The sequence below is a fragment of the Balearica regulorum genome, chromosome 4 (genome assembly GCF_011004875.1).
Source record: "Balearica regulorum gibbericeps isolate bBalReg1 chromosome 4, bBalReg1.pri, whole genome shotgun sequence".
In the NCBI taxonomy this organism is placed as follows: Eukaryota; Metazoa; Chordata; class Aves; order Gruiformes; family Gruidae; genus Balearica; species Balearica regulorum.
In genome coordinates this window covers 36,139,000-36,162,708 of record NC_046187.1, presented here as the reverse complement: position 1 = coordinate 36,162,708, position 23,709 = coordinate 36,139,000, and the positions used below count along the sequence as shown (strand labels likewise).

At 35.9% G+C, this 23,709-nt stretch overlaps 1 protein-coding gene across 6 annotated transcripts in view; it reads right to left on the bottom strand.

The window, feature by feature from the left end:
• Positions 1 to 23,709, bottom strand: part of GRIA2 (glutamate ionotropic receptor AMPA type subunit 2) — a 96,766-nt gene that overhangs the window by 15,758 nt on the left and 57,299 nt on the right. For all 6 annotated transcript variants that reach the window (XR_012835309.1, XM_075751772.1, XM_075751775.1 and 3 more), the window contains exons 7-12: positions 10,454 to 10,621; positions 10,080 to 10,184; positions 9,236 to 9,346; positions 7,896 to 8,102; positions 7,031 to 7,401; positions 2,835 to 3,033 (exon numbers count right to left, since the gene is read on the bottom strand). Coding sequence is in view for 5 of the 6 variants with exons in the window: in XM_075751772.1 (XP_075607887.1) it covers positions 2,835 to 3,033; positions 7,031 to 7,401; positions 7,896 to 8,102; positions 9,236 to 9,346; positions 10,080 to 10,184; positions 10,454 to 10,621 (1,161 nt within the window). In the remaining variant the exon portion in view is untranslated. The remainder of the gene's footprint in view (positions 1 to 2,834; positions 3,034 to 7,030; positions 7,402 to 7,895; positions 8,103 to 9,235; positions 9,347 to 10,079; positions 10,185 to 10,453; positions 10,622 to 23,709) is intronic.

Sequence of the window (23,709 nt, the reverse complement as noted above, 5' to 3'; positions counted from 1 at the left end):
TTAAACCCATTATTTCTGCACTGATATTTTCTATGCAGGATGTACCAAGCTTCTGCTTCTCATCTTAAAGTAGCACTAGGAACACTAGAGTACAATGTCTTTTCATCCCTTTTTCTCAGTTATGTTTCTTGATTCTGTGCCAACTGATACTCTACTCACTGTTTGCAAGAATATCTCCTACTAGTCTGTACTACCTTTAAAGCTAGGGACTATGTACCTAAAATAGGGGAAGTGCAAAGGTAATACATCTCTTGTCATGAGTGCCAAGGCTGTTAATTCCAGGACAAGTGATACAGAATAGCTTGTACGCCTATGCCCATACTGTCTGTAGGGTGTGTGGTGAGCCACTATCTTTGCTCCACCTGGGTTTTTCTAACCTATGTCTGGATTACTCTATTCACCATGGTAGCCACTGGAGCCAGCCACAGCCATTGTACATATGTACGTACGTACATCCTGTAGGTGGCTGAAAGCCTAGAATCCTAAAACAAAACAGAGAACAAGCTAATGTGACATCCCTGACATACCCAAGCTAATGTACCATCCCAGTGAGTTCATGCCATTTAAGCAGTCAGAGAAGCTGGACAAAGACTTGAACCCACCCCTTTCAATTAACATCACATACATAGATTCAGCTATACAGGATAGGATTTTTGGAAAATGCTGAGAAACATCTCTTTTTCACTTCTGTAAAGTATTATCAGAAAACATGTTTTAGTAGCAAAGAAAATTCAATTTACTGTTCTCATCCCCAGTATCCAACGATCCCTAATTTTGTGCTGTTCCAGAAATTAGGGCTCTACTAGTGAAGATTTAGGTCCAGTATACATTGCATCAATAGAAAACAAACTTGTAAATAATGCCACTTCTTGAAGAGAAAACAGACTAACTGTGAAAAAAACCCTAATGTTTCTGTTAATTCATGACAGCGAGAGAGAAAAAGCCAGTCCATTTTAGCTTGTTGCTAGAAAAATACTCAAGTCATTTCCAGCTGTTAAAGAATTTGAGTCCTAATTTCAGGTCATATAAAAATCACACATCCACTCCAATCCAGTCACCATACAGAAATACTCCGGGTGAAATTTTAGTCTCCTTAGTGCTAGAGACTGCTTTCACATTGCCTTCAGCAGAGAGAGTTTCATTATTGAAACTTGAGTTTCAGGTCTCCAGAAATAAATTCTGACATTCTGTTATTTCTTGGAAAATAACTGGGCAAGTTTAAGTGATTTTTAGCAAATAGCAGATAGAGCCATCAGGCTAAGAAGTTGCATTACACATTAGGCACCCACTTGTTTGTGACAGAAATTGCTGAGAAGGAATTTCCAGAGATCATTATAGCCTTGTTTGCACAGAGCCAAAGCTAACTTAACAAAAGGTGAAGAATATGCCCTCACAAAGCCTCCATCTGAATTTTTACAAAAATAAATTACTAATGCTCAGGTAATCACCAGCAACACTAGTTGTATAAAAGTGTGATTGGAAAGACATATATATGTGCTAGAAGCACAAAAACTATATACTGATATATGCACATACAAACTTTTTTTGTTTTAAAAGCAAGCCTAAAAATCTCTAAAGAGAAACTATTCAAAAGAACTGACCTACTCTTAGTTCACATTCAATCCCCACATGACCTAAAAGGTTTATACTCACAAAACAGCACGTGCTTGTATGCTTCCTAACACTTCTAAACACTCTTAGCACAAACCTGATCTCATTTTTACTAGCTTACACACCTAGTTCTGGTTTAGCCAACAGGAAAGCAATCAGCAGCAGGTCTTACTACTGGACCTATTATCAAAATCAGAAAATAATGCTTTTCTACAGTTGAAACAAGTATGGTTCCTATTTAGTAAGTTGCCAGTTAAGTATGCATTACAGGATCCACGGAAAATCATAATCTAGCTGTTACTGCTCTAACTATACAGTACATAAATGTTGGTGAGACCTTGTCTCATTTTACTTTTGTAGCAGGTTATGTTTGAAATGTAAGCATAAGCATTTATAATTATTTTAAAACACATTATCTTTAAAACTAACACTACCATCCTCCATTGGGAAACATGAAAACAACAGGGTTTTTTTGTATTTGTAGCACTTCCATGTTACAGGGAGAGACACAGAGCACAAAGACAAGGCAAAACAGTCACGGTGTTTTCCCAGCAGCCTTAGTGTCTCACTTGTTTGCTGGATGGATTTCATCATGTTAGCTGGTGTCTCAAGGGCAGCCTGAGACTCACACATTGCAAGTCTCATGCATTTTTAAAACTGAAATACACAGAGGTATAAGGTGAGGAGAGGCTTCCATGGCATTACAAATAGTAACTGGTTTCAAAAGCAGGCATGGATTTACTACAGCAGCCAACAGGGTTGTATCCCATTCCCCATCTGCAAGCTTGAAAAATCATGTGAAACACTTATTAAAACACGACTGTGCATGTTCCCATGTCCCTATTCACTGCGTGACTACCGAAAATATAGCACAGATATTAAATAGCCTTGTTTAGAATAGTTAGGTCCTGTCTTACAGCTTAGACGAATGACATCAGTTCCCTTCTCTGAGCACATCTTGTTTTTTACTTTACAGTGGAATATTTTTTAGGTAATTCCTTGCAGCCACTTTTGCTTTGTATATTTATAACATGACCCTTATATTTATATATAGATAATTAAATGTAAGGATAATGAATAAACAAAACCACTTATATTTGAGAGTTAGGCTGCACATATCACATTTTTGTAGCAATCTTTTAATAGAGCCTAGGGAAAACACATTTACATGACTGAAGACCTATTTAAAACAAAACAGAAATCTAGAAAGTAGAAATTCTTACCCTAAAAAACTCTTTAGTGGAGCCAGAATCTAATGTCCCATAAGCAATTTCTGTTTGCTTGGAAAGATCCTCTGCACTTTCAATGGGAGACACCATCCTCTCAACCGTCAGGAAGGCAGCTAAGTTAGCCGTGTAGGATGAGATTATGATGAGGGTAAAGAACCACCACACACCTCCAACAATGCGCCCAGACAGGGATCTAATAACAAGTATGAAATGGATTTGAAAAGTGAAATGAAAATCCTAAAAAGGAACACGTTATCAGTTTTATGCAAATGATGCATTATACTATAGGGAAGCATTTCCAACTATCTCGTAGTGCAGCTCTGCATACTAATCAGATGGGAGATCAAGGCATATTCCATTACATCTCCTGGACTTTGCTGAAATCAGGACTCCAGAGTTTACTTCAGGGGGAATTTAGTGATCTGGTTCTTCAAAGTTCTGAACACCCTGAAAGGAAACTGCTCCCATCATAATGTGCTATATTTAACACATAAGCTTGTCGTTCCCTCTGAAATGAATTTGTGTGACATTATGAAGAGGATCAAACAAAATCAGTGCTTTCAGATAAACCAGTATGCACTTAAAAATTAAGTGCCTTTAGCTTGCTTATTTTTCTAAGACATTAAGACAAAGACTGATTTCCACAAAACAATGGCTTATGCTGCTGTGGACAATTTATACTGAGAAACAAATAGCATTATTTGCAATTAAAACTGGCCCGGGGAATATCCATCAAGTAAAAAGTGCACACAACTTTTGAAAGATACAAGCATTTAACAAACTGAGGACTGGACATGGAACAATCAGTTATAATAAAGAAAAATGGTGAAGAAAATAGATTTTTAAATAATAATAATAATCTGATGTTTTTAACTGCAGCAGGTGGGCTCTTATGGATCTTTGTTTTGCATCTCCTGCTCAAGAAGAGAGAAGAAAAGAGAACTCAAGAAAATATGTAAAACATAATACAGCACACAACTAGAAAAATTCAATGATTTTCAATATTAGAAAACTAATAGAAGAAAATTATTGATACTGCCGTTATTGTCAAACTTGACTTTTTTTTAATGATCCTTTAAACTTTGAAATTACTTACTACTCTGTTTCCAAACAAGACATTATAGGAAGGAGTATATAATCTTTGCAGATCTGATTAATTATTTGGCAGAAACGTGCATGTAGTTGAAAGTCTAGTACTAAGGTGTTGCAGTACCTTAGGTAAGTCTTGATGTGTGTCCTCTATCTATTAAGTAAACAAATTACAAATCACTTACTCAGCCTATTGTGAATGAGATTTCAAACTAATTCTGCCAAATATTTGTATAGCTATATAGACAGATATAACTCTCTCTCTATATATATACATATTAAAACATGATAGTTATGTAAAGCTTATTTATTAAACTGGGAACAAAAATAGAACCAATTCTGGACAAATGACTTTTACTAATTGCTATTGTAAAAAAAATCTCTGTGATAATTCAGACATGAAAAGACTTATTCCATGTCAAAATAGACTCACTAATTCACTCTACTACATGAAAATCAAGTCAGATAAGGTCCAGAATATGTTATTACAAAGATCCATAGAAAAGAAATTATTTCAAGTTCATTGTAAATTGAGATGTATTCTGCAAACATGCTTTCTGTCACCTTTGAAAAATTATTATATACTTATTTCGACATGGAGATAATCTTAGTACAAAATATTTCTACAATTAAAAGATTGAATTATATGATAAATATATATATGCAAGGTGAAATCACTGACAATGTATATTTAATAACTGCTGATTATATGGGACTTTGTATTGTGTTGATGACATCTGCTAAAAATGACAATAATCTTCAAAAGCCCATGATGTGTCAGCAAAGTCAGTACCGACTTCATAAAAAAAGAATGAGCTCAATGCCAATCCAGACATTATGCTCCCACATGGTATTTTATAAGCAAAATTTTTTGAGTGTCATTTGTATTCAAAATTGTCCCATAAGGTCTGTCCCAGTTAAATAAATAATTTCCTTTTTTATGTATATTTCAAAAAGTTTTAAAGATTGATAATTATATGCTAGTATGAATCCACAATTGTACAAGCACCTCATCCCTCAGATCATTAAGTACTAAAATAACAATTTCTGTGCACAATTACCTAAATTTGTGCACCACTTTACACTTACAAAGGTATTACATGGCTGTACTGAGAGTACACTCGCATCTCAAAAAAGATGAGGAAAATGTTGCTAAGTTGTTATCAACTTATCATCATTCTAGTCTAGTCTATGTCTATTGTCTATGTCTATTTCTGCTCTTTTCTATTCTATTGTTTCTGTGCTACATGGCAACATGGGGATTGTTATTGCAGACCAGTTTCCAGGTGGTCCAGTTTTACTCAGGACCACCTTCTATTTCAGAGTCAGGAAGCCCTAGTTACTTGTCTACTTGACAATTGTTACAGTGATGTCACTTTTATTAGAGAAATGACAGTAGCAAAAGTGCTAAACTTAACTTCACAAAGACATTTTGCTGATGTCTGAAGAGATTCCTTTTCATATCTGCTTTAACTCATTTGAAGAGAGTTCAAATTGTGTAGTTATGGTTTTGGTGCAAAAACAAAAATAACTTAGGTGTCTTCAGCCCTTTTCTACTTTTATAATAAATGTAATAAACAAACTAACTGCTTTCCTCAAAAATATGTTTGCAATGAAAGTGCTGTTAAACATCCCACTGAAACTAAATCTTGAATCTCCAAAATGATTACTTTCATGGACCTTTTCTGATGACCATTCACTATCATTATTCTTCACCTTTCAAATGTTATCAAACTGCGCACAACTGTCATGCTTTAATAGCCAGTAAAATAATAATAATAATAAAGATTGTTATTCTACTATGGCCTTGATTCAATAAAAATAATTTTGTAGCTAATAGAGGACTTTGCAGAGGACTAAACCTGTGAAGTGTGTAACCAATACAAAAACCCCAAAGGAGTGACATTAACAGAGCTTCTCATGAAACAACTGGCTCTCGTTTCTTGTATACAATTCTGATGGTGTTATATCCCAAATCTATTACATCTTTCGTCATAAAGGCTGGCATCTCTCACTGTGATATGCCAGCCTTTACACAGAATTGCTAAAGTTCTCACACAGTAAATGCTCTGCTATTTCCACAGTAGAACAACTTGAAAATCTGCTGTTGCCTTTTGGGGGACACAACTTTATATATAAGAAATGCTCCCCTGGTGCAATTTATTTTGCACACTAGCCACTAGATTCACTAGAAATTGACCCGTTCTCTGTCTTTTTAGAATGTTTAGCAGGAAGTTAAATTGCTTAGTATAATTACGTAAGTCTTCTGATTTGATTTCCTTAAACCCAGTTGCCCTATTTCAATCATTACTATAGTTCCTTCAAGCAGCAAGTAGTTATTTACCTACCTACTTACCACTTTGCTGAATCACAGCTAGAACCACTTGTGCACAAGGGAAATAGAATATTTAATGAGCTGCAAAGGAATTAACTTAAGTGCTTTACAGTTGTCCCTGATAAAGTAGGTGAAAATCCATAAGGAATTAAGCATTTTTAAAATGGACATTCAAATTCATTTTAGCGATTTCCTTTGCGACTTTTCTAAAACTAGGCCATGGAAAACCAGCAGTGTTTTGTAACTATTCACATGAAATTAGAGCCATCACATGACTTTTATTTCAGTTCAAGACTCTCCTATAGAAAGATAGTGGGTTAATAACTGTGTTATGATATGTAGTGAGTTTTAGAGGGAAAGTGTTGCCTGTGTAGTTTGTGACCAGTATGTTACCCTTTTTTCCCATTACAGCTGTTGTGAACCATAGGCACTGTCAACTGTAAAATGGGAATATGCAGCAAAAACACGGTACCCCTCCAAGAAGGCATGGAATGACTTGAACCTTATGCATTTTACAGTCTCTGGATGGTGTATATAACTTCACCTGGCAAATGTATGATCGACATTAAGACAATATCGATCAAATACGTCATGACCCGTGTCACAGACACCTGCTTTTATTTCAAGGACTTTTGTGATTTTAGGGAGGGAAAAAACATAGCAATTAATTTCTTTCTGAGAGTGAAAATATATGCACCATGAACCTCCTCTGGCTGAGATGGCTGAGACCAAAAATGCACAAAGTCGAAATGGGCGAGTAACCAACCTTGGCGAAATATCGCATCCTTGCTGCATAAAGGCACCAAGGGAAAACCAGAGACTATTAAATATCCCAAATTCATTAGTTGATTCATTAGTTTGCGTTTCTCTTCCATCTTCAAATTCCTCAGTGTGCCATTCGTATGGGCTAAATCTGCTGACCAGGAATAAAACTACACTGACCCCAATGTAGGCAAAAACAATGCACATCCAGATTTCATATGCTAACGGATCAAGAAAGGAAAACACTCCTGGCTTGGACTTCTGAGGCTTCTTGATCATTATTGATATCCCCAGGCTCATAAAGGGCTTTGAGAAGTCAATCACCTCTTCTCTCACCAATGTTATAGTTAATGGAGCGATTGCAATATCGGCTTTCTGTAAAGGAAGAAAAAAGCAAATAACAGCTAATACAATGACCAGAGCAAAGAATGGTGTGTTTCTATTGCATTTCAGAACTGGAAAACAGGACAGCAGAGACATTGGCAACATTCATTTCTCCAAGAATGTCCTATGGAGAATTTCAGAAATTTTTAGCTGAAACTCTTCTTACTGAAATACATATAACCATATGGTTGGCATATTCCAAGCTTCCCTTTTTACACACACCTTTTTTAAAAGTATATGACATTTAAAAGTGTTTGTAAAGGACACTGCCTTTCACCTGGTCAGAAGGATGAAATAGGTACTTACTTCTCCCCAATTTCATTTGCATTCAAAATGTAATTCCAAATTTTTCATGCCAATACAAATTATTAACCTTCTATCAAAGAAATGAGATAATTTTCCTCTGCTCTATAGAGAAAACTAAACCAAATTCCACTCCCTCTATCAGTCACCTTTAATGGCTTTATTATAAAAGATTTTCTTACCCCATAAACAAGTTCTCCAACCATCCCATTCCAGATTTTCGTGTCTGCATCCCTTGCCCCATACTTGCCATCCCCAACAATTGTGAGCTTATATTTGAATCCACAGTGTTTAGCAATTTCTGTAGCTAAGTCCACACAATAGCCCTCATATCGATCGTTTCCTTCAAGCATTTCGTGATTTTTCTTCATCATGACGTATGGGGACTCCTGCACAGAAAGAACTTGCCTTAGCTACTTGGTAAAGAGACAGGTGTATCATCAGTTGTGCACTTCATAGATCAGTATGTTTCCTTTTACATGTGAAAAAAAGAGAGAAGATAACATCTGAATCATACAGGCTATGTATATGTTAGCTGTTAATTACTACTGTGACTTGTCCTTAACACATTTAAAAGCTGCATTCTCCAGAGTCATACACAAATAACAATACTTACAGGTATAGTGATTCCCAGCAGTATGTTAATACGACCATGAATGTTAACAGGAGTTATGCATTCAGAGGAGAAAGAGTAAGTTCCAAAATCAGTTTATTTCTCTCATACAGTTTGGATGGAAGAAGGCAAAGGTATTTAGTGTCATTTGTTGTTGTCTTAAACAAGAAAATACTTTCCTATTTCACAACCACATCCCTCCCTGGGAAAACACTTCAGGCTCTCCAGGCTATATCTTCATTGAATTCTACATGAACAATAGGTAAGACATCTGTAACTACACAATAAAGTTCTATCATCAGCAAAACTGGTGATGAGTCGTAAGTCGTATTAAAGTAATGTATCTTCTCTTTGCTCAGTTGTTACTGAACTATTCTTGTATCCAGTGAAATTCCTATGCTAGTCTGTGACTTGTCTAAACTCATAAAGAAGCCGTGTAATTTACAGAAAAATGCTGTTCTATAACAGTATATAATGTTATTTTCTAGACAACTAGAATACAACTTTAAATGTTTTATTTTACACTTCTCCAGTCCATAGCAGCTACAATTCTGAAGCATAAGAACCACTCTCTGCTGTTTGGCAAAATCCATTCTCTAAAACTAACACTGTGGTTCTGCCTCTCAGACAAAGTTCCTCCTTTGAAAGCAGGTATTTCTTTTCCATTTTCAGGTCTAAAAATTTTAACTTTCTAGGATGTTCAATCAATGGCCGTTTGTCTTCTACAGAACAAAACTGCATACTGAATCACATACATTTCCTTAATTTCCAGATTTTATTTATGTATCATAATGAGAAACAGGTCACAACCTCAAATAATAAAAAGACAGTAGATTTAAACTAACATAACGACGAGAAACAAATCACTGGAGGACAGACTGTCTTCTGACAAAATATGAGGTTAATTACCAAAATAGTGGTGACAATAATAGTCTTATTCTCTAGTCCTGAAGATTCATTTCCAAGAGGGCCATCAAGAGGATTCACAACCATTTTGTCCACTTCACTCCAATATCCAATCTAAAGAGAGTTTATAGGATGCACAGACACTAGTGAATATGAACTTTCATAGAAAAGGTAAAGCATGTTGTCACTATGCCCTTCATTTATGCTCACAGAGAACTATTTTAGCTATAGATTTACCAGTGTAATTATTTATAATTATGTCGATAAAGACTATAACGAATAGCAACAAGATTGAACTAATGACATTTGTTCACGTTAATTTGTATAATACAGGTATACCATTTTCATTAACATATTAACATGTTTTAGTATCAACATCATACACCATACGACTGAAAGGGTTACGAAATACTCCATATTAGGAAGACATAAGAAACTGGCTTTTCCTGAAAGGTTTGGAATTAGAGCAGAAAGATAATCACATTTAAAGAAACATCACTGAAAAGTTGTATTCTGCATTTATCATTCAGAAGCCTACTTCCCCAAATAATGGCTCACATTTAGCAATTCAGATGAGAAAGCAAAAAGTTTAATCCACAAAACTGAAAGGAAAATACTCTTATGTACTACTTACCAGAAATAACAAGTCGTATTTGTTAGAAAGAAATAATATATATTTTTACTTTGTTCTGCAAGACCATTGTAGAATACACCTATGAATAAATATTATCACAACTCATGTTGTAATTAATCTATAGTGTTAATTAATATTAATTCCATTACCTACCTTAACCCGTTGCTTAGCATGGCAAAACCTTTAAAGACACTGTAAGACAATTCAAATTACCTTCCGAGGACCAGTACTTTTGAGTTCCATGATGTTTATTGTAAAATTGATTCTCTTTCCATTCTGATCAAACTTTATATTCCCTGTTAGACCTTCCACCTGAACCTATATAGGTGAAGATGAAAGTGGCAGAAGAATTAAGTTGGTTTCTTTTTAGAAAATGCATTTTTTATTTCCATAAATTATTGATATTCAGTTTAGACTCTTTTCCATATGCAATATATTATCTTAGTATGAGACATGTTCCTGAGGAGTTCACTTCCACATTATTCCCAGCAAGATCCTGGCAGGTTAGGAGACTGGAAGGTTCGTTTCAAGCATTTATAGAGAATTTCACACATGCACTCATATCTGCATTCAATCTAGGGAACTACCTGTTTCAATGCCCTTTCTATTTCTACACCATGACCCCAGGGTACAGCTGGATTTGCAAGACAATCTCCAGCGTTTCCTCTTCTGGAGATCTCAATCCTCTGTTTACGCAAATTACGGAAAGCTTCTGTCATCACTTGAACAGCATCATAGGTCAGAGCAGATGTATACTGAAAAGAAGTGAAAATATTTAATTAAAAACCAGCTTCAGTTTCAGTACACCTTCCAATCCACTCATTAATCCATTAAACACAGGAACACATTAAAATAAAAAGGACAGTAAGATATACTTGAAATCAGACCATTTGTTCTTTAGTTTGGAGGTCACTACCCTCTGAAGGGCATCCATGCAAATTAATGAAGTGTTCTCCATCAGAATGGTTAGAGACAGTGCTAATAAGTCTAAACTGAAGATTTATAGCTGTTTTCAGTGTGAATTACATTCCTTTCTCACTACAACTGTGTAACAGTTCTGTGTGCAGATATGGCTGGAAGCCCATGAGGGTGAAAGGGGAAAAAAGAAAGAATTTCCACCATTTAACTTGAGTTAGTCTCTAAAAATAAGAAATTGTTCCTCTGATTACACTCTTCAAGGAGATGCATTTATATACAGATCTCTAGACTACTTCTCCTCCCACATACATACACAAAAAACCAAACTATATTTGTATATATATGTCCTTAACATTTATCTGTTAAAATTAAAAACTCAGGGCTGGCTGATTTCAAGTATGCAATATCTTGTCAACACCATGAAAAAACAGGTTTTGGGCTGAGATGTCTGGAAGAAGTGGTGCCCCTCAAAGAGGAATACAGGCAAGGAAGAGCCCCGTGTTCCTAACCTGACACAATATAAGGAGCTTTACAACTTCTGAGACATTGGAGAAGAATCCTGCGATCACATGCATCAGAAGCTGAGGCTAAACAGTCAAAAGCAGTTACCTTCAGCGACTGGAAAATTTTACATCTTAACTAACTAAATGAACAGAAACCACATGTGCACGTACACTGAGGACTCTGTTGGATGGGCTTTATGAGTCCAGAACATTGCAATTATGCCAAATATAGGGGACGTTTCAGGAAATATGGGCCAGAATATAACTAGTTGCAGCCTTATGAATGAATGCAATGATCCCTATGAAGGCTATTAGATGCTGAAAGTATATAAACTGTAAAATGGAGAGAAATGATATATTGGCTCTTTGCTTCAATGGCTCAGACTTTAATGAGAATTTTAATTAGCTAGCTGAAGTCATGCAGAAGGCTCTTGTAATTGTAACCAAGGCAGGCTCCTGAATTGAGGTCATTTTTGTATGCAACTGTTAGACCTTGGAGAGGAAGAAAAGGAAGGTGGAACTCTTTTTTTTCAGATATACAAGCTTACTGGGTGATTAATGTGAATCTTCTCAAGAAAGTTCTCGCAGTGACTTGTACAGAAATCTTTAAAGGGATCAGAACAGCAGAAGAATGAAGTGAAAGACTGGCTGGAGCTGATACTACTTTCTACTACTAGAGTAGCAGTGATTAAGTGGTAGACACAGATTTCGAGATGAGGAGATAAGAGAAAGGACCCCAACTTGTTTTTTTGGGATTGACTAGCAGTACTTCTTTAAGAGTAGCTCTTTGCAGTACAGAAACATATTGTACTACACTACTGTTATGAGAAACTTTGGATACAGCACTGTCATTAACCACTGAAACATACTTTGGGTAGCAGAGAAAATAAGAACTTGAAATTCAGAAGTTATAGTGCTAATTCAGTTATTCCATGTTTCATTTGATCACTGGGATACGTTTAGTGTATTATCTCAAGTTTATAATTCCTACAGTATATAATTACTGGCCTGAATATTCACAACTCAGTCATATATTCAGTTTGTGTATGGTTTTGCCTATCAATATATATATCTGTATGTGTGTACATGTCATCACATATATAAAATCCACAGGCTTTAATTTAGGTTGTCAGCTTTAATCTAAGGATCTCAAAATATTTTACAAGCATCTTACACCTTCATGTTGTTGGAGATGCCATGAAAGCAAACAGCCCATGCATCATTTCTTACTGCTTTATTCTGCATACACTTTCAGCTCCTAATAACCTTCATGGGGCTCATTAAAACTATCTATAGCTTAATAAATAGATGTAAAGCTGACAAACTAAAACAAAGTGAACTCATTACCATAAACAAGAAATGACAGACAGATAACTTGCTCATGCAGACAGGTGTCTCTGTGTGTGTGTCTGCGTAATAAATAAAATTGTCATAAGTTAAAGGATGCATTAGCCCTGTCTTGATTCACTTTGTTTTATACTGCAAATTCATCTGTGTTCTGATCTGCACTATTAAAATAAGCAGGACCACTATTTGGAATATTATTCTGTGGAGGTGGGATGAGTTCTTACAGCCTACTACTTTTACAGCAGTGTAAATCTCCTAACTTCATTTCAGTTACTTTCAACTTTACATGATAAAATCAGCAACTTTAATACAAAATGGTATAAGTACTATCCTATAGTTCCTACAGGATCACCAGTATTAATTAAAGCACAGCAAAGAATACGCAAAAAAAATCTTGCTTCTCATAATTCTGGAATGATGATAATAATAAGTTGATAATGTAAACTATAACATAATGCACTGAAGTGCCTAAGGATTTCTTGTTATTTGCTATGAAACATGGATTGCATGCATGTCATATGAAAAGAATTCTTTCTCCCTAAATAAATGCCCTAATTGCCAAGAAGAGAAACCACAAGGTCCATACATGATTTTATTAAATTTAAATTTAAAATGTACTATAGACCTTAATAAAATTTGTAAGCTGCAATTGCAAAGATCAATTTGAAAAATAAAGACAAAACAAAGTCATCTCAGACTAAGCAGAAGATATTAATCATGGGCTTTCCAAGAAAAACTGGCAAGATGTTGACTTTTGTAACTTCAGCTGTTGTCCAGTAATTCAGAAGATACCAGAAATCCTTAACTAAAAGGCCCAGAATCCTATTTTGTACAATCAGTAACTGAATCTTCTGAAGATTAAATTGCAAAGACACCCTCAGAAGCACAACTTTTTTTATACATGTATTGTAAAGCTGTAAGATATTATAAAAAACTGTTAGCCTGTTAGCCCTGTGTTTAACTCAATGCCTGTCCATGTGCTGAAGACAAAGTTGAGATATACACTTAGAGATTTAAAATATAACATTAAAAAGAGGAGACCATTCTGAATCACAACAAGTAGAATTCTTTTCCTCTTGATTTGGATATCTGCAATGTCTAAATCTATCCTTGACATACTAGTTGGTTTTTTTACAGACAGAGAAAAGTAATAAGCATTTTAAGGTGTGATTCATTTGATCTGTTAAGACACCTTCTTTAGGATGAAATGAATCGTGCCTTAGATTCTATTAATTCGATCTCCAGTGACTTCCGAGACTACTGGAGGAGTCCAGGGTGATCAGCTTAGATACATATGTCTACACTGTAGGCACACTAAAAACAAATTAAAAACACTCAAGAGGACTATAAACTAGCCATTCAGCCCTAATCTAACACAACCGTGAGAAAGACAAACAAAATAATAGGGTATTTTAGGCAGAGACTATACCAGCACAGTCAAAGAACACAGTGCTAGTGTACAAGACACCAGGGAAACCTCAGCTAGAATGGCATATCCAGTTGAAGCAGTATTCAAGAAGGCTAAAATCAGTCTGAAACGGGCACAGAAGAAGGTTTCTCACCATGTATGGCAGGCTGCTATCGGAACAGCAGGAGAAGGAACACTTTATCACTAACAGAGGCTAAGAGAAAGGAGGTCTAAAATCAGATAAAAATACTTTTCCTTGGAGAGAGGTAAGATTAATATTCTTTGTTGCAGGAGCAATTAGGTAGAATCCATGGATATAAGCAAATATTCAGCATTTTTCCTTACATCTAAACAATTTACACATACTTAAATACCAACAAATATACATCAAAGGCAGTAAGACACAAACTGTCTGTCCTTGTAGCTTGTGGGAATATTAAACGTTCGGCTTACTGCTCTATACTAGCTTTTTTTTTTCCCAATGGTTCACTATGCATTTTATCACCTTGTTCGTAATACTTTGCTAAACTATACACAGACTAAATTGGGGTATCAAATGGTATCTTGTTTTAATACATGTTACAGCTTTATTTTGCTTTGAGGATTATATTCAATAAAATCTCTCATCTGAATTTTGTGCATTTTTCCCTGTATTGGGTCTGTCTGAGGTGGGGTTAAACTTCCCCGTAGCAGCCCTCACAGTGCCATGCTGTGTATTGGTAGCTAGAAAGGTGCTGGTAACACACCAGTCGTTTGGCTGCTACTGAGCAGTGCTGGCACAGCACCTCTACAACATTCCCCTCTCACCAGCAGGCTGGGGGTGGGCAAGATTTTAGGAGGGGACACAGCCAGGACAGCTGACCCAAACTGACCAAAGGGATATTCCATACCATATGACGTCTGCTCAGCAATAAAAGCTGAGAGAAAGAAAGAGGAAGGGGGGACATTTGTTATGTACAGCATTTGTCTTTCAGAGCAACCGCTATGCATCCTGAAGCCCTACTTCCCAGGAAGTGGTTGGACATCGCCTGCTGATCGGACGTAAAGAATAAATATTTTGTTTCTCCTTTGCTTCCGTGCATGGCTTTTGCTTTATTAAACTGCCTTTATCTTGACCCATGAGGTTTTTTCCATCTTATTTTCACTCCCCTGTCCAGCTGAGGAGGGCAGTGATAGAGTGGCTTGGCGGGCACCTGGCCTCCAGCCAAGGTCAACCCACCACAGTCCCACAACAAAATATTTCTCTGCTTGAATGCTAATACATACCACAAAAGCAGAATTACCTTTTCATAGTGCTTTGCATGATAATTGTGCTTTTTGGTCAAAACATTCACAAAACTCTATCAAATTGTTTGCAATTGCAGAAATAACTGTTAGAAATTGGTATATAGATATAGAAGCTTTCCCACATTTTTACATATTATATGTAAAAAAAAAAAAAGTATATAAAAAATTATGGATCTGGGCAAAAGTCTTATCCACAAAGCAAATCCTCTGTCTTCCAGGATGAAGCAGAACAACGCCAGATCTTTTTAATGGCACTGCTGTTTGGCTTTACCAAAGTTCCAGACTTCTTTCCATTCAAAAGAACAGAGAGTCAGCATGCATGTCTGTCTTACACTCGGTCAGGAGTGCTAATAGGAACTTATCCCTCCATTATCCAGAAAGTCAAATTAGCCCAACATTGTGCCTCCTTTATTTTCTGAAAATGCATTACAAACAGCTCCGCCATGGCAGACAAGCTTAGAAATCCTTTGACCTTTGTTTCAACCAAGCCATCAGTGCCCACAGAAATATGGGCAGATGCTTTCAGAAGTATCCTGCCATTTACTCCGCGTCCACCATGTTGTTTTGTCTCAGCTTTTGCTGATCATGGCAAATGGATCTAAAGCATACACCTGATGAGGTGTTCACTCAGAGAGTGGTCAGTAACGATGCTGCAGCACAATGCACTGCTGTACAAGGCTTTTATTTTGCTGTTGCTCCAATAATCATGTATAAGCAATTTAAAGTCAATGAAATACCAAAGCAGACACCAACTTCTGCAAGACGTTCTCCTAGCCAGGGCCATTAAAACCAACATGGTAGTTTTTATGCTAGTATTAAAAAAACCCACCACAAACCAAAAAATATTCACAGCTGTAGCCTTTTTTTTCCCTAAATCTATCATACCATGCTGTAGTACAATAATATCTTTCCTTTAAACACTTCTTATTGAGAAGAAATAACAATCAGGTATTAAAACAAGATCTTGAAAGAAGCAGAGTAGCTTTGAATGTAAATCTTCACACTGCATCTTTTTTTCTCTACCTTATACATATATGTTCACGAGACCTGCAATGAATTTAATCTTCTTCCTTCTCCCTCTGAAAAATCCAAAATAATTAAAAATAACTAAATCAGGAGGACAACTAATCTCTCCTTACAGTGAAAGCAGAAACTACTCTGAACTATTCAAAATTTACATATTTGTACAAATGTAAATTGTACATTCACTACATTTGTGTAATTTCTTTGAACCTCAAATCATGGAGGTTCTTAAAATCTCCAGTCATTACTCAATGTTTGAAAAGTTTACTATCTAAATTAACTTCTTTTCATTAAGTTCCTTAAAAAGTCTATTAATTCTTGCCCTATTATTTCCATTTTTCTAGAAGCTTTTTAAACCCTCCTAATTCTCAAACCTAAAGCTTACTTCTGGTGAACTTTACATCACCAAGAAACACACAGAGCTTGACAAAAAATTAAAACCAATTACTTGGGTTTAGATCCACAGAGCTTGACATAAATAATAAAAACAATTATTTGGATTTGAACCCACAGCATTTTACTTATAAAAAAAGATGTTGTTGTCTTCTAAACCATGCCACTGCCTGTGGAAAATATCCAAACTGACAAATAAGATTTTACAATTATTTGTGTAATCTCACTTCTAACTTTAAACAGAATGCACTTGTAAAACAGCAATGCCACTGATGATAACATCACCTTTAAATTACAGTAAACCACAAAGAACATATGCCTTTTTAATTGTCACCATATGAATACATAAAACCTTTTTCTTCAAAGCTAAGCTAAAGTTATATCACTCTTCAATGTTAAAAATCACCAGGATCCAGCAGCAAAAACCGAAGCCTATGGTTATAATAGTGAAAATAGACCAAGTATGAAAATTTAAAGCAGAGGATAAGAATAAAATGTATAAATAGGAAGGCAAAAGACTTATCTGAAAAATCATGCTGTAAGAAATGGATTTGAAAGAGCCAGTATGAATATTTAAAGTGTTAAAATGGGGAGTTTGGTTTGGTTTTTTTGAGTGGGGGGTGTGTGTGTGTAGCTGTTTATTCTGTTGCGGGGGTTTTTGTTTTGTTGGGGTTTGGTTTGGTTTGCACTGCTTTACCCTAAAAATACACTTGAGTATCTTTAAATTCCTATGTTATACCACAAGCCACTTCATCTTCAAAACTTGTTAGTCATACATCAGTAAGCATGTGTTACTTCAGCAGATATAAATTTTAAAATGTAAAATGCTCTTTCACTAAAATATTTACTATATATATAGTGTATATATATATAGTCTTTGATTGAAATATAGTCTTCAATCACTGTGTTTTTTATGATAAAAATGGCCATCCAAGCATTATTAACTATGATAAATATCCTTGGCAAGTTGAGTTTTCAACCAGATTAAGTTGAGATGATCATAAAAATATGTTCTAGATCATTTTCTAGTAGAATAATTCATGGTTGATGCAATTAATGAAAATGGTAGAAGAAAGATTAGAGATTAGCTCATTCCGTCTTATAAAATGACTGATACTATATGAATGATAAGAACCTGAAAATCCCATTAGGCTCTTCGGCTGTATTATTTTTACTCATACTTGACAGAAGGTCCTATATAGATTAATAGAAATAAATTATTTACCCTAGAAGCTGAACAACACTGCAATAGAAATGATTCTAAATTGGAATTTCATGAGGATTCTTTAGATTGAAATTTTTGACTAGCCTATTAAATAAAGCCACACTAAATGACCTTTTAATTTGGTTTTAATATATTCTGAATCATCATCACTCTCTGTAACAACCTGTAGGAGAGGTACCTGGACTTGATATTACCATACACCTTGCACAAATTCACTTACCAGGAAAAAAAATGGGGGAAAAAAAACAAGAAAAAAGAAAAAATCAGCAGAATCTGAGAGTTCTCATCATACATACTGCAGTGTCCTAAAAATTCCCCAAACCTGCCATTTAAAACTTATAGTAATAAATCAAGTCTTACATTAAAAAAAAAAAAAAATATAACCCCCCAACACCTCACTATTTTCATTATCAATTGTCATCTACCCCAACCAGTACAAGTATTTGCCTATTGTCTCAAGATGAAACACTTTCTCCTGTTTGCTCCAATCTAAATCCAAGTAAAATACTAATAGAATTAAATACACCAATCTTACCAGGTTGCTGATTTTACCAAGAAACAGTTATTACTAGGGAATAATGAACACTTCATGTCTGCTTTTCAGCCACCCCACACTGACTAATACAGGCAGCTACCTACATCGACTTAATAGCAGCCTCACCCCAGCAACAAGCCTGCATGTCTCCTCTCCTTGTTCACGTAAGCCATCCTCAGTGCTTCTCCTCCTCCCTTATTCCCTCGACCCAAGAAACGTTCTGCCATAGATGCCTTTCCAGCTCAGAGCCGCCACCACACTTCTGTGCCTTCCATTTACATCCCAAGAGGCTCTTTCCACTTTGCTGACCCTTTTTTTTAAATGACACATTACTACTACTACTTTCCTCCTTCTCCTCTTAACCCCATTTCGCAATCAAGTTCTCCTGTCCTAAATGACGTTGATCTTGACGAGGCCAGAGGTATGCCTGATCTTGCTGAACGCTTGGAGAATGAAGGAATAGTAGCTTTCTTCTGTTTATATCAATCATATTCAGGTGAATTGCTGGTTGATAAAAGTGACAAAGAATTCCTGGGAAAATAAGCAGAAGGAATCCACTGCACTTTGTTGGCTGAAGGTCCTTAAACACTTATCAAGAATAAGAGGATTCATATTCAAAGAAACAGAGCAGCATAGGACATCAGGACTTGGCTCTGTAGCTTTCTCAAGTTTGGCAAATACTTTTGCTTTGGCACAGTTCAGCCACTTTTACTTGCAGGATCGAAAGAATTGGGTCAATAGGCCCTTTGTATGTCTGAGACAAATCTACAGATATTGCCTCAAACCACCCACTGCTTTCACTGACTAAATGTTCCATTCTTAATTGGGTTTTCTTTAAACAAAACCAAGAAACCAACTATGCTGGAATGAGTGATTACTTATGCGAAAGAGCCTTAAGCTATTAAAAAGAAGCATGAAGTTTAACACTGAAATTTCTTACGCCCACATTTTCCATATATATTTTTGCGAGTAGAGAAGATTGAATACTAGGATTCAAAAGCACAATGAAACCAGGCAGATAGAACACCAACTACTAGATGTGTATTTTTTATGCCCAGGAAAACAAAACACAATGACTAGAAAACATAGGCAGAACAATCTCACAAATCTACAGTTTTACAAAGGCACTTTAAAAAAAAATAAAAAATTACTTCAGTTCAGTTCCTGATTAAATCACTGAATAAATACTGAAATTAACTAATTTTTCATATTCTTATTTATAAATCATTATAATCGACTCGAATTCAGGCATAATCAATCACATTTTTCCATTAAAACTGTAGCAGGTGCAACAGACTGTCACTTATAACTCTTACTAAAAAGCCTGGTATTATAAATCCATTTTCTAACACACTGAAATCATAAGAGGCATTCCAGAATCACATTATCTTTGAAAAAAAAATATCATAATGATTTTCTAAAAGACTAGATGACTTGGCTATTAAAAAAAAAAAAAAGAAGAAGAAGAAAGACTTGTGTCCTGGTTTTGGCTGGAATAGTGTTAATTTTCTTCCTAGCAGCTGGTATAGTTCTGTGTTTTGGATTTAGGATGAGAAAAATGTTGATAACACACTGATGTTTAAGTTGTTGCCAAGCAGCCAAGGACTTTTCAGCTTCTCACACTGGCCTGCACATGAGAAGGTGGGGGGGCACCCAAGAAGCTGGAGGAGACATAGCCAGGACAGCTGACTCAAACTGGCCAAAGGAATATTCCATACCATATGACATCATGCTCCCTATATAACTGGGGGGTTGGCCGGGAGGCAGCACAGCTCAGGAACTAGCCGAGCATTGGTTCCGTGTGGTGAGCAATTGTGCTGTGCATCCTTTTAACATTATCATTGTTATTCTCTTCCTTTTCTGACCTATTAAACTGTATCTTAACCCATGAATTTTACCTTTTTCTTTTCGATTCTCTCCCCCACCCCACTGGGAGGGTGGGGAATGAGCGCATGGCTGCACGGTGTTTAGCTGCCTGCTGGGTTAAGCCATGACAACTACTAAAGGCAAAATCAGAAGGCAAAACCAACCTATTGTTTTGTTATCTTAGCTATGCATTGATTGTTTGGGGAAGAGATTAGGAAGCTTGAAATACAATTGTATGAATTCTGTACATCTGAAATGTCATGTACCAGCATGACGCAGTGTAAGCCATCAAAAAGAGCTCCAATGAGTACTGGGGTTGTTACCATCTTCCAACACAATGGTATTCCCTATGAGTCTGAGCTGCTTTATGTTTTCAACCAGGCAGCCTCAAATTCTTTTCTGCATGCTGCACGTAGTTTCTGCATTATCACACACAACTTGTCTCAGATACTTCTTGCACCCATCAAGCCTAAGGTTGCTCTTAGAAAAGCTCATCACAAAGTAGGATGGCTTAGTGCTTAGTGGAGCAGTTGGATGTGAATGTGTTGTCCTTTAGGTGCCCTTCCACAACAGCAAGAGGTATCCCTCAGACATAATAGCTGACATACTTCTTGTTATTATTAGGCCTCTGTAAAATTAAATGTGGCTTTTGTTTTGCTACTTGACAAAGAAATTCACCAGGATGTTCAGTGGTATGTTCCAAGATCTTCTAGAATTCCATGCAGAGACCGATAACACTCTTGATTACAACAGATATATTTCAAATGTACTCTGAGGTAAACAGTGTATGAGCTTTACTTTTGAAAGATGAAAATACCTTTTATAAAAAGGCAGCAAAGCACTAGAATTTTTAGTGTCCTGCTTAATGTTCAGATCTTGTGGTTTTTATCCGTATAGGTACAGTGCAGCAAACAATAAAATCAGTGTCTCTTCTCACCTACATTCTAAGACTGCAATTTCTTATAATATTATTTTATAAATTGTGAAGATGTATTTTTAAAGCAATTTGATCCAGGTCCTCTTCTGGGCATCTGTGGAACAGATTTTCAACAGTGTTCTTTTTTGAAAAGCACATTCCTTTGAAATGCACATTATTTTAGAAAGACATGTGTTTCTCCATTTTCAGGACTGTACTTGCACGCTGTGATATGTCTTGTCATGTCAGCTCAGCATATTCAACTGACTTGCATTTTATAATGTAAAATGAATGTATACTTCTTTTCAGATTGCAAAAGGAAGATAATAGAACAGAGCTGCAATACTATTGTCTGCAATGAGATAACATTTGCAATCCCAGGGATAACATTAGCTGCGAGGGGCATGTAGCCTCCTCTCATTTCTGTATTAATAATACAGGACTTTTATTAGCCTTCCTATCTGTTTCATACAGAATTTTCAGTGACAGCTTCCTAGAGTCCATGGGAACTAGTGGCAAATGCTCATTTATAACCACTGAGAATTTGGACAACTGCCTCAAAATCAAAAGGGGAGAAATGTTATTCAGAAGATCACGGAAGGGGCAAATGGGAGACCAGTGAGTTAACCTGCTCAGTAACTTAGATGTTTATACACTATTCCAAGAAGCAAAGGATAACAAAACATAGCTAGAATATTAATATAAGAAGGAATGGCATGTTCAGGAAGGACAGGTAGGAAATGCAATTCAACAAGAATAGATGAAAAATGCTGTACTTTAATGGAATAATCAAGTGCACAGATATGGTATGAGACTGTCTAAATTGGCAGCAGTACAGAAAAGCAACGCATAAAAAGATCTGGACGTTAGTGTGTATCTCACGATAAATATATTTCAACAGTGTCATGATGGGGGGTGGGAACTAACACAAAAGGAAGCCCTGAAAAGAGTACTGTCTCTGAGATACATGAAGCCATTATTTTGATTTCTACAGCATAGCATTCAGATGTGGTGCAGTACCCAGTCTGGCATTTCAAAGAAGATAGGTACCAATTAGAAAGGTTTCAGAGCAAAATGACAATCAGGATCTGGGAGTAGAAAATTCAAGGAAAAGTCATTATTTAGTTTAGTGGGGAGGAAAGCAAGGACAAATATGGCAGCCATCTTCAAATATAGGATAGCTAAAAAGGGGAACTTCCTCATATCTATTAAGAGACAGACAAATGAGTAATGAATTAGGCAATATAAAGGCTGATTTAGGTTAGACAGAAAACGAAAAGGAAAAAAACCCACTATTTAAGCTCTGAAATAGAATGCCTGGGAAGTTGGGAAATCACTATCCACAGGAACTGCACAGGTATAGCTGATTCTGCCTCCAGGAAAGGAGGATGGACCAGCTGACTGACTGCTCAAAGACTTTTATTGCCCTGTTTCTATGATTTCTATGATTCTGCTCTGCCTCTAGCTCCCTCAAGGATGGGAATGAAATGCGACAGAGCTCTGTCCTTATGTGTAATGGCACGCAAAAATGACACATCATATGTGTGTAAGGGCAAAAGATAGAAAGCTACACAAAGAAATACAGTAACTGATACAATCAATCTCTCCAAACATTGCAATATCCATCCACTCCCTCCCATCAATACCTCTAGCATTTATGCATATCAGTGCGATCCTGTATATTCCTTGAGCAGACAATATATAAAGGAAGACAGATCAACCTTTTTAATTGCATTTAAAATGTGTTTTAAGTTAATGAAATTCATGAAAATAAATGTTTCAATTCATTTATTTTTCCTATCCATAACAAAATAAACTTCAAAACCATAAGATACTCCAAATACTCTCCTTCAACCCTTTCAATTTCTAGTAGACTTGAAAGGACCTATCATGGAAGAAATAAAGGAATATCTGTGATAAAGTTACAGATTTTATTGCTATAACAAAACACTGCAACCACTTCTTAGCTAACAAACATGCAATTTCCCCCCTTACTTTAAGTAATAGCAGAGGTACCAGAATCCTTAGCACTGTGTCCCACCAATTTATTTTTCCATCAATGCTAAAAACTGCATCTTGGTTTCAGTTAGATTCTTTTACTTTAGTCATGCATTTCACTGTGATTACCATCCACAGCCGTATCCCTCCCCTTTTTCCTAAATGACAGCAATACATATTACATATATTACACGTATGTAATAGGAATGTATCCAACAGCATGACACAGACTAGTTTATTTTGTCAAACATCAAATCAGAAATTTACTTATTCTGTCATGAAGATTTTAAAATACGAAAATAACCACAGAAAAATCATAGTTTTGCCTAAGTCCCCTGCAAATTTGGCCTCAGAAAAAAATTTTATTTTAAAATTTAAATTAAAGTTGTGCACTTTACAGGATTTTTGTTCCAGGATTTAAAAA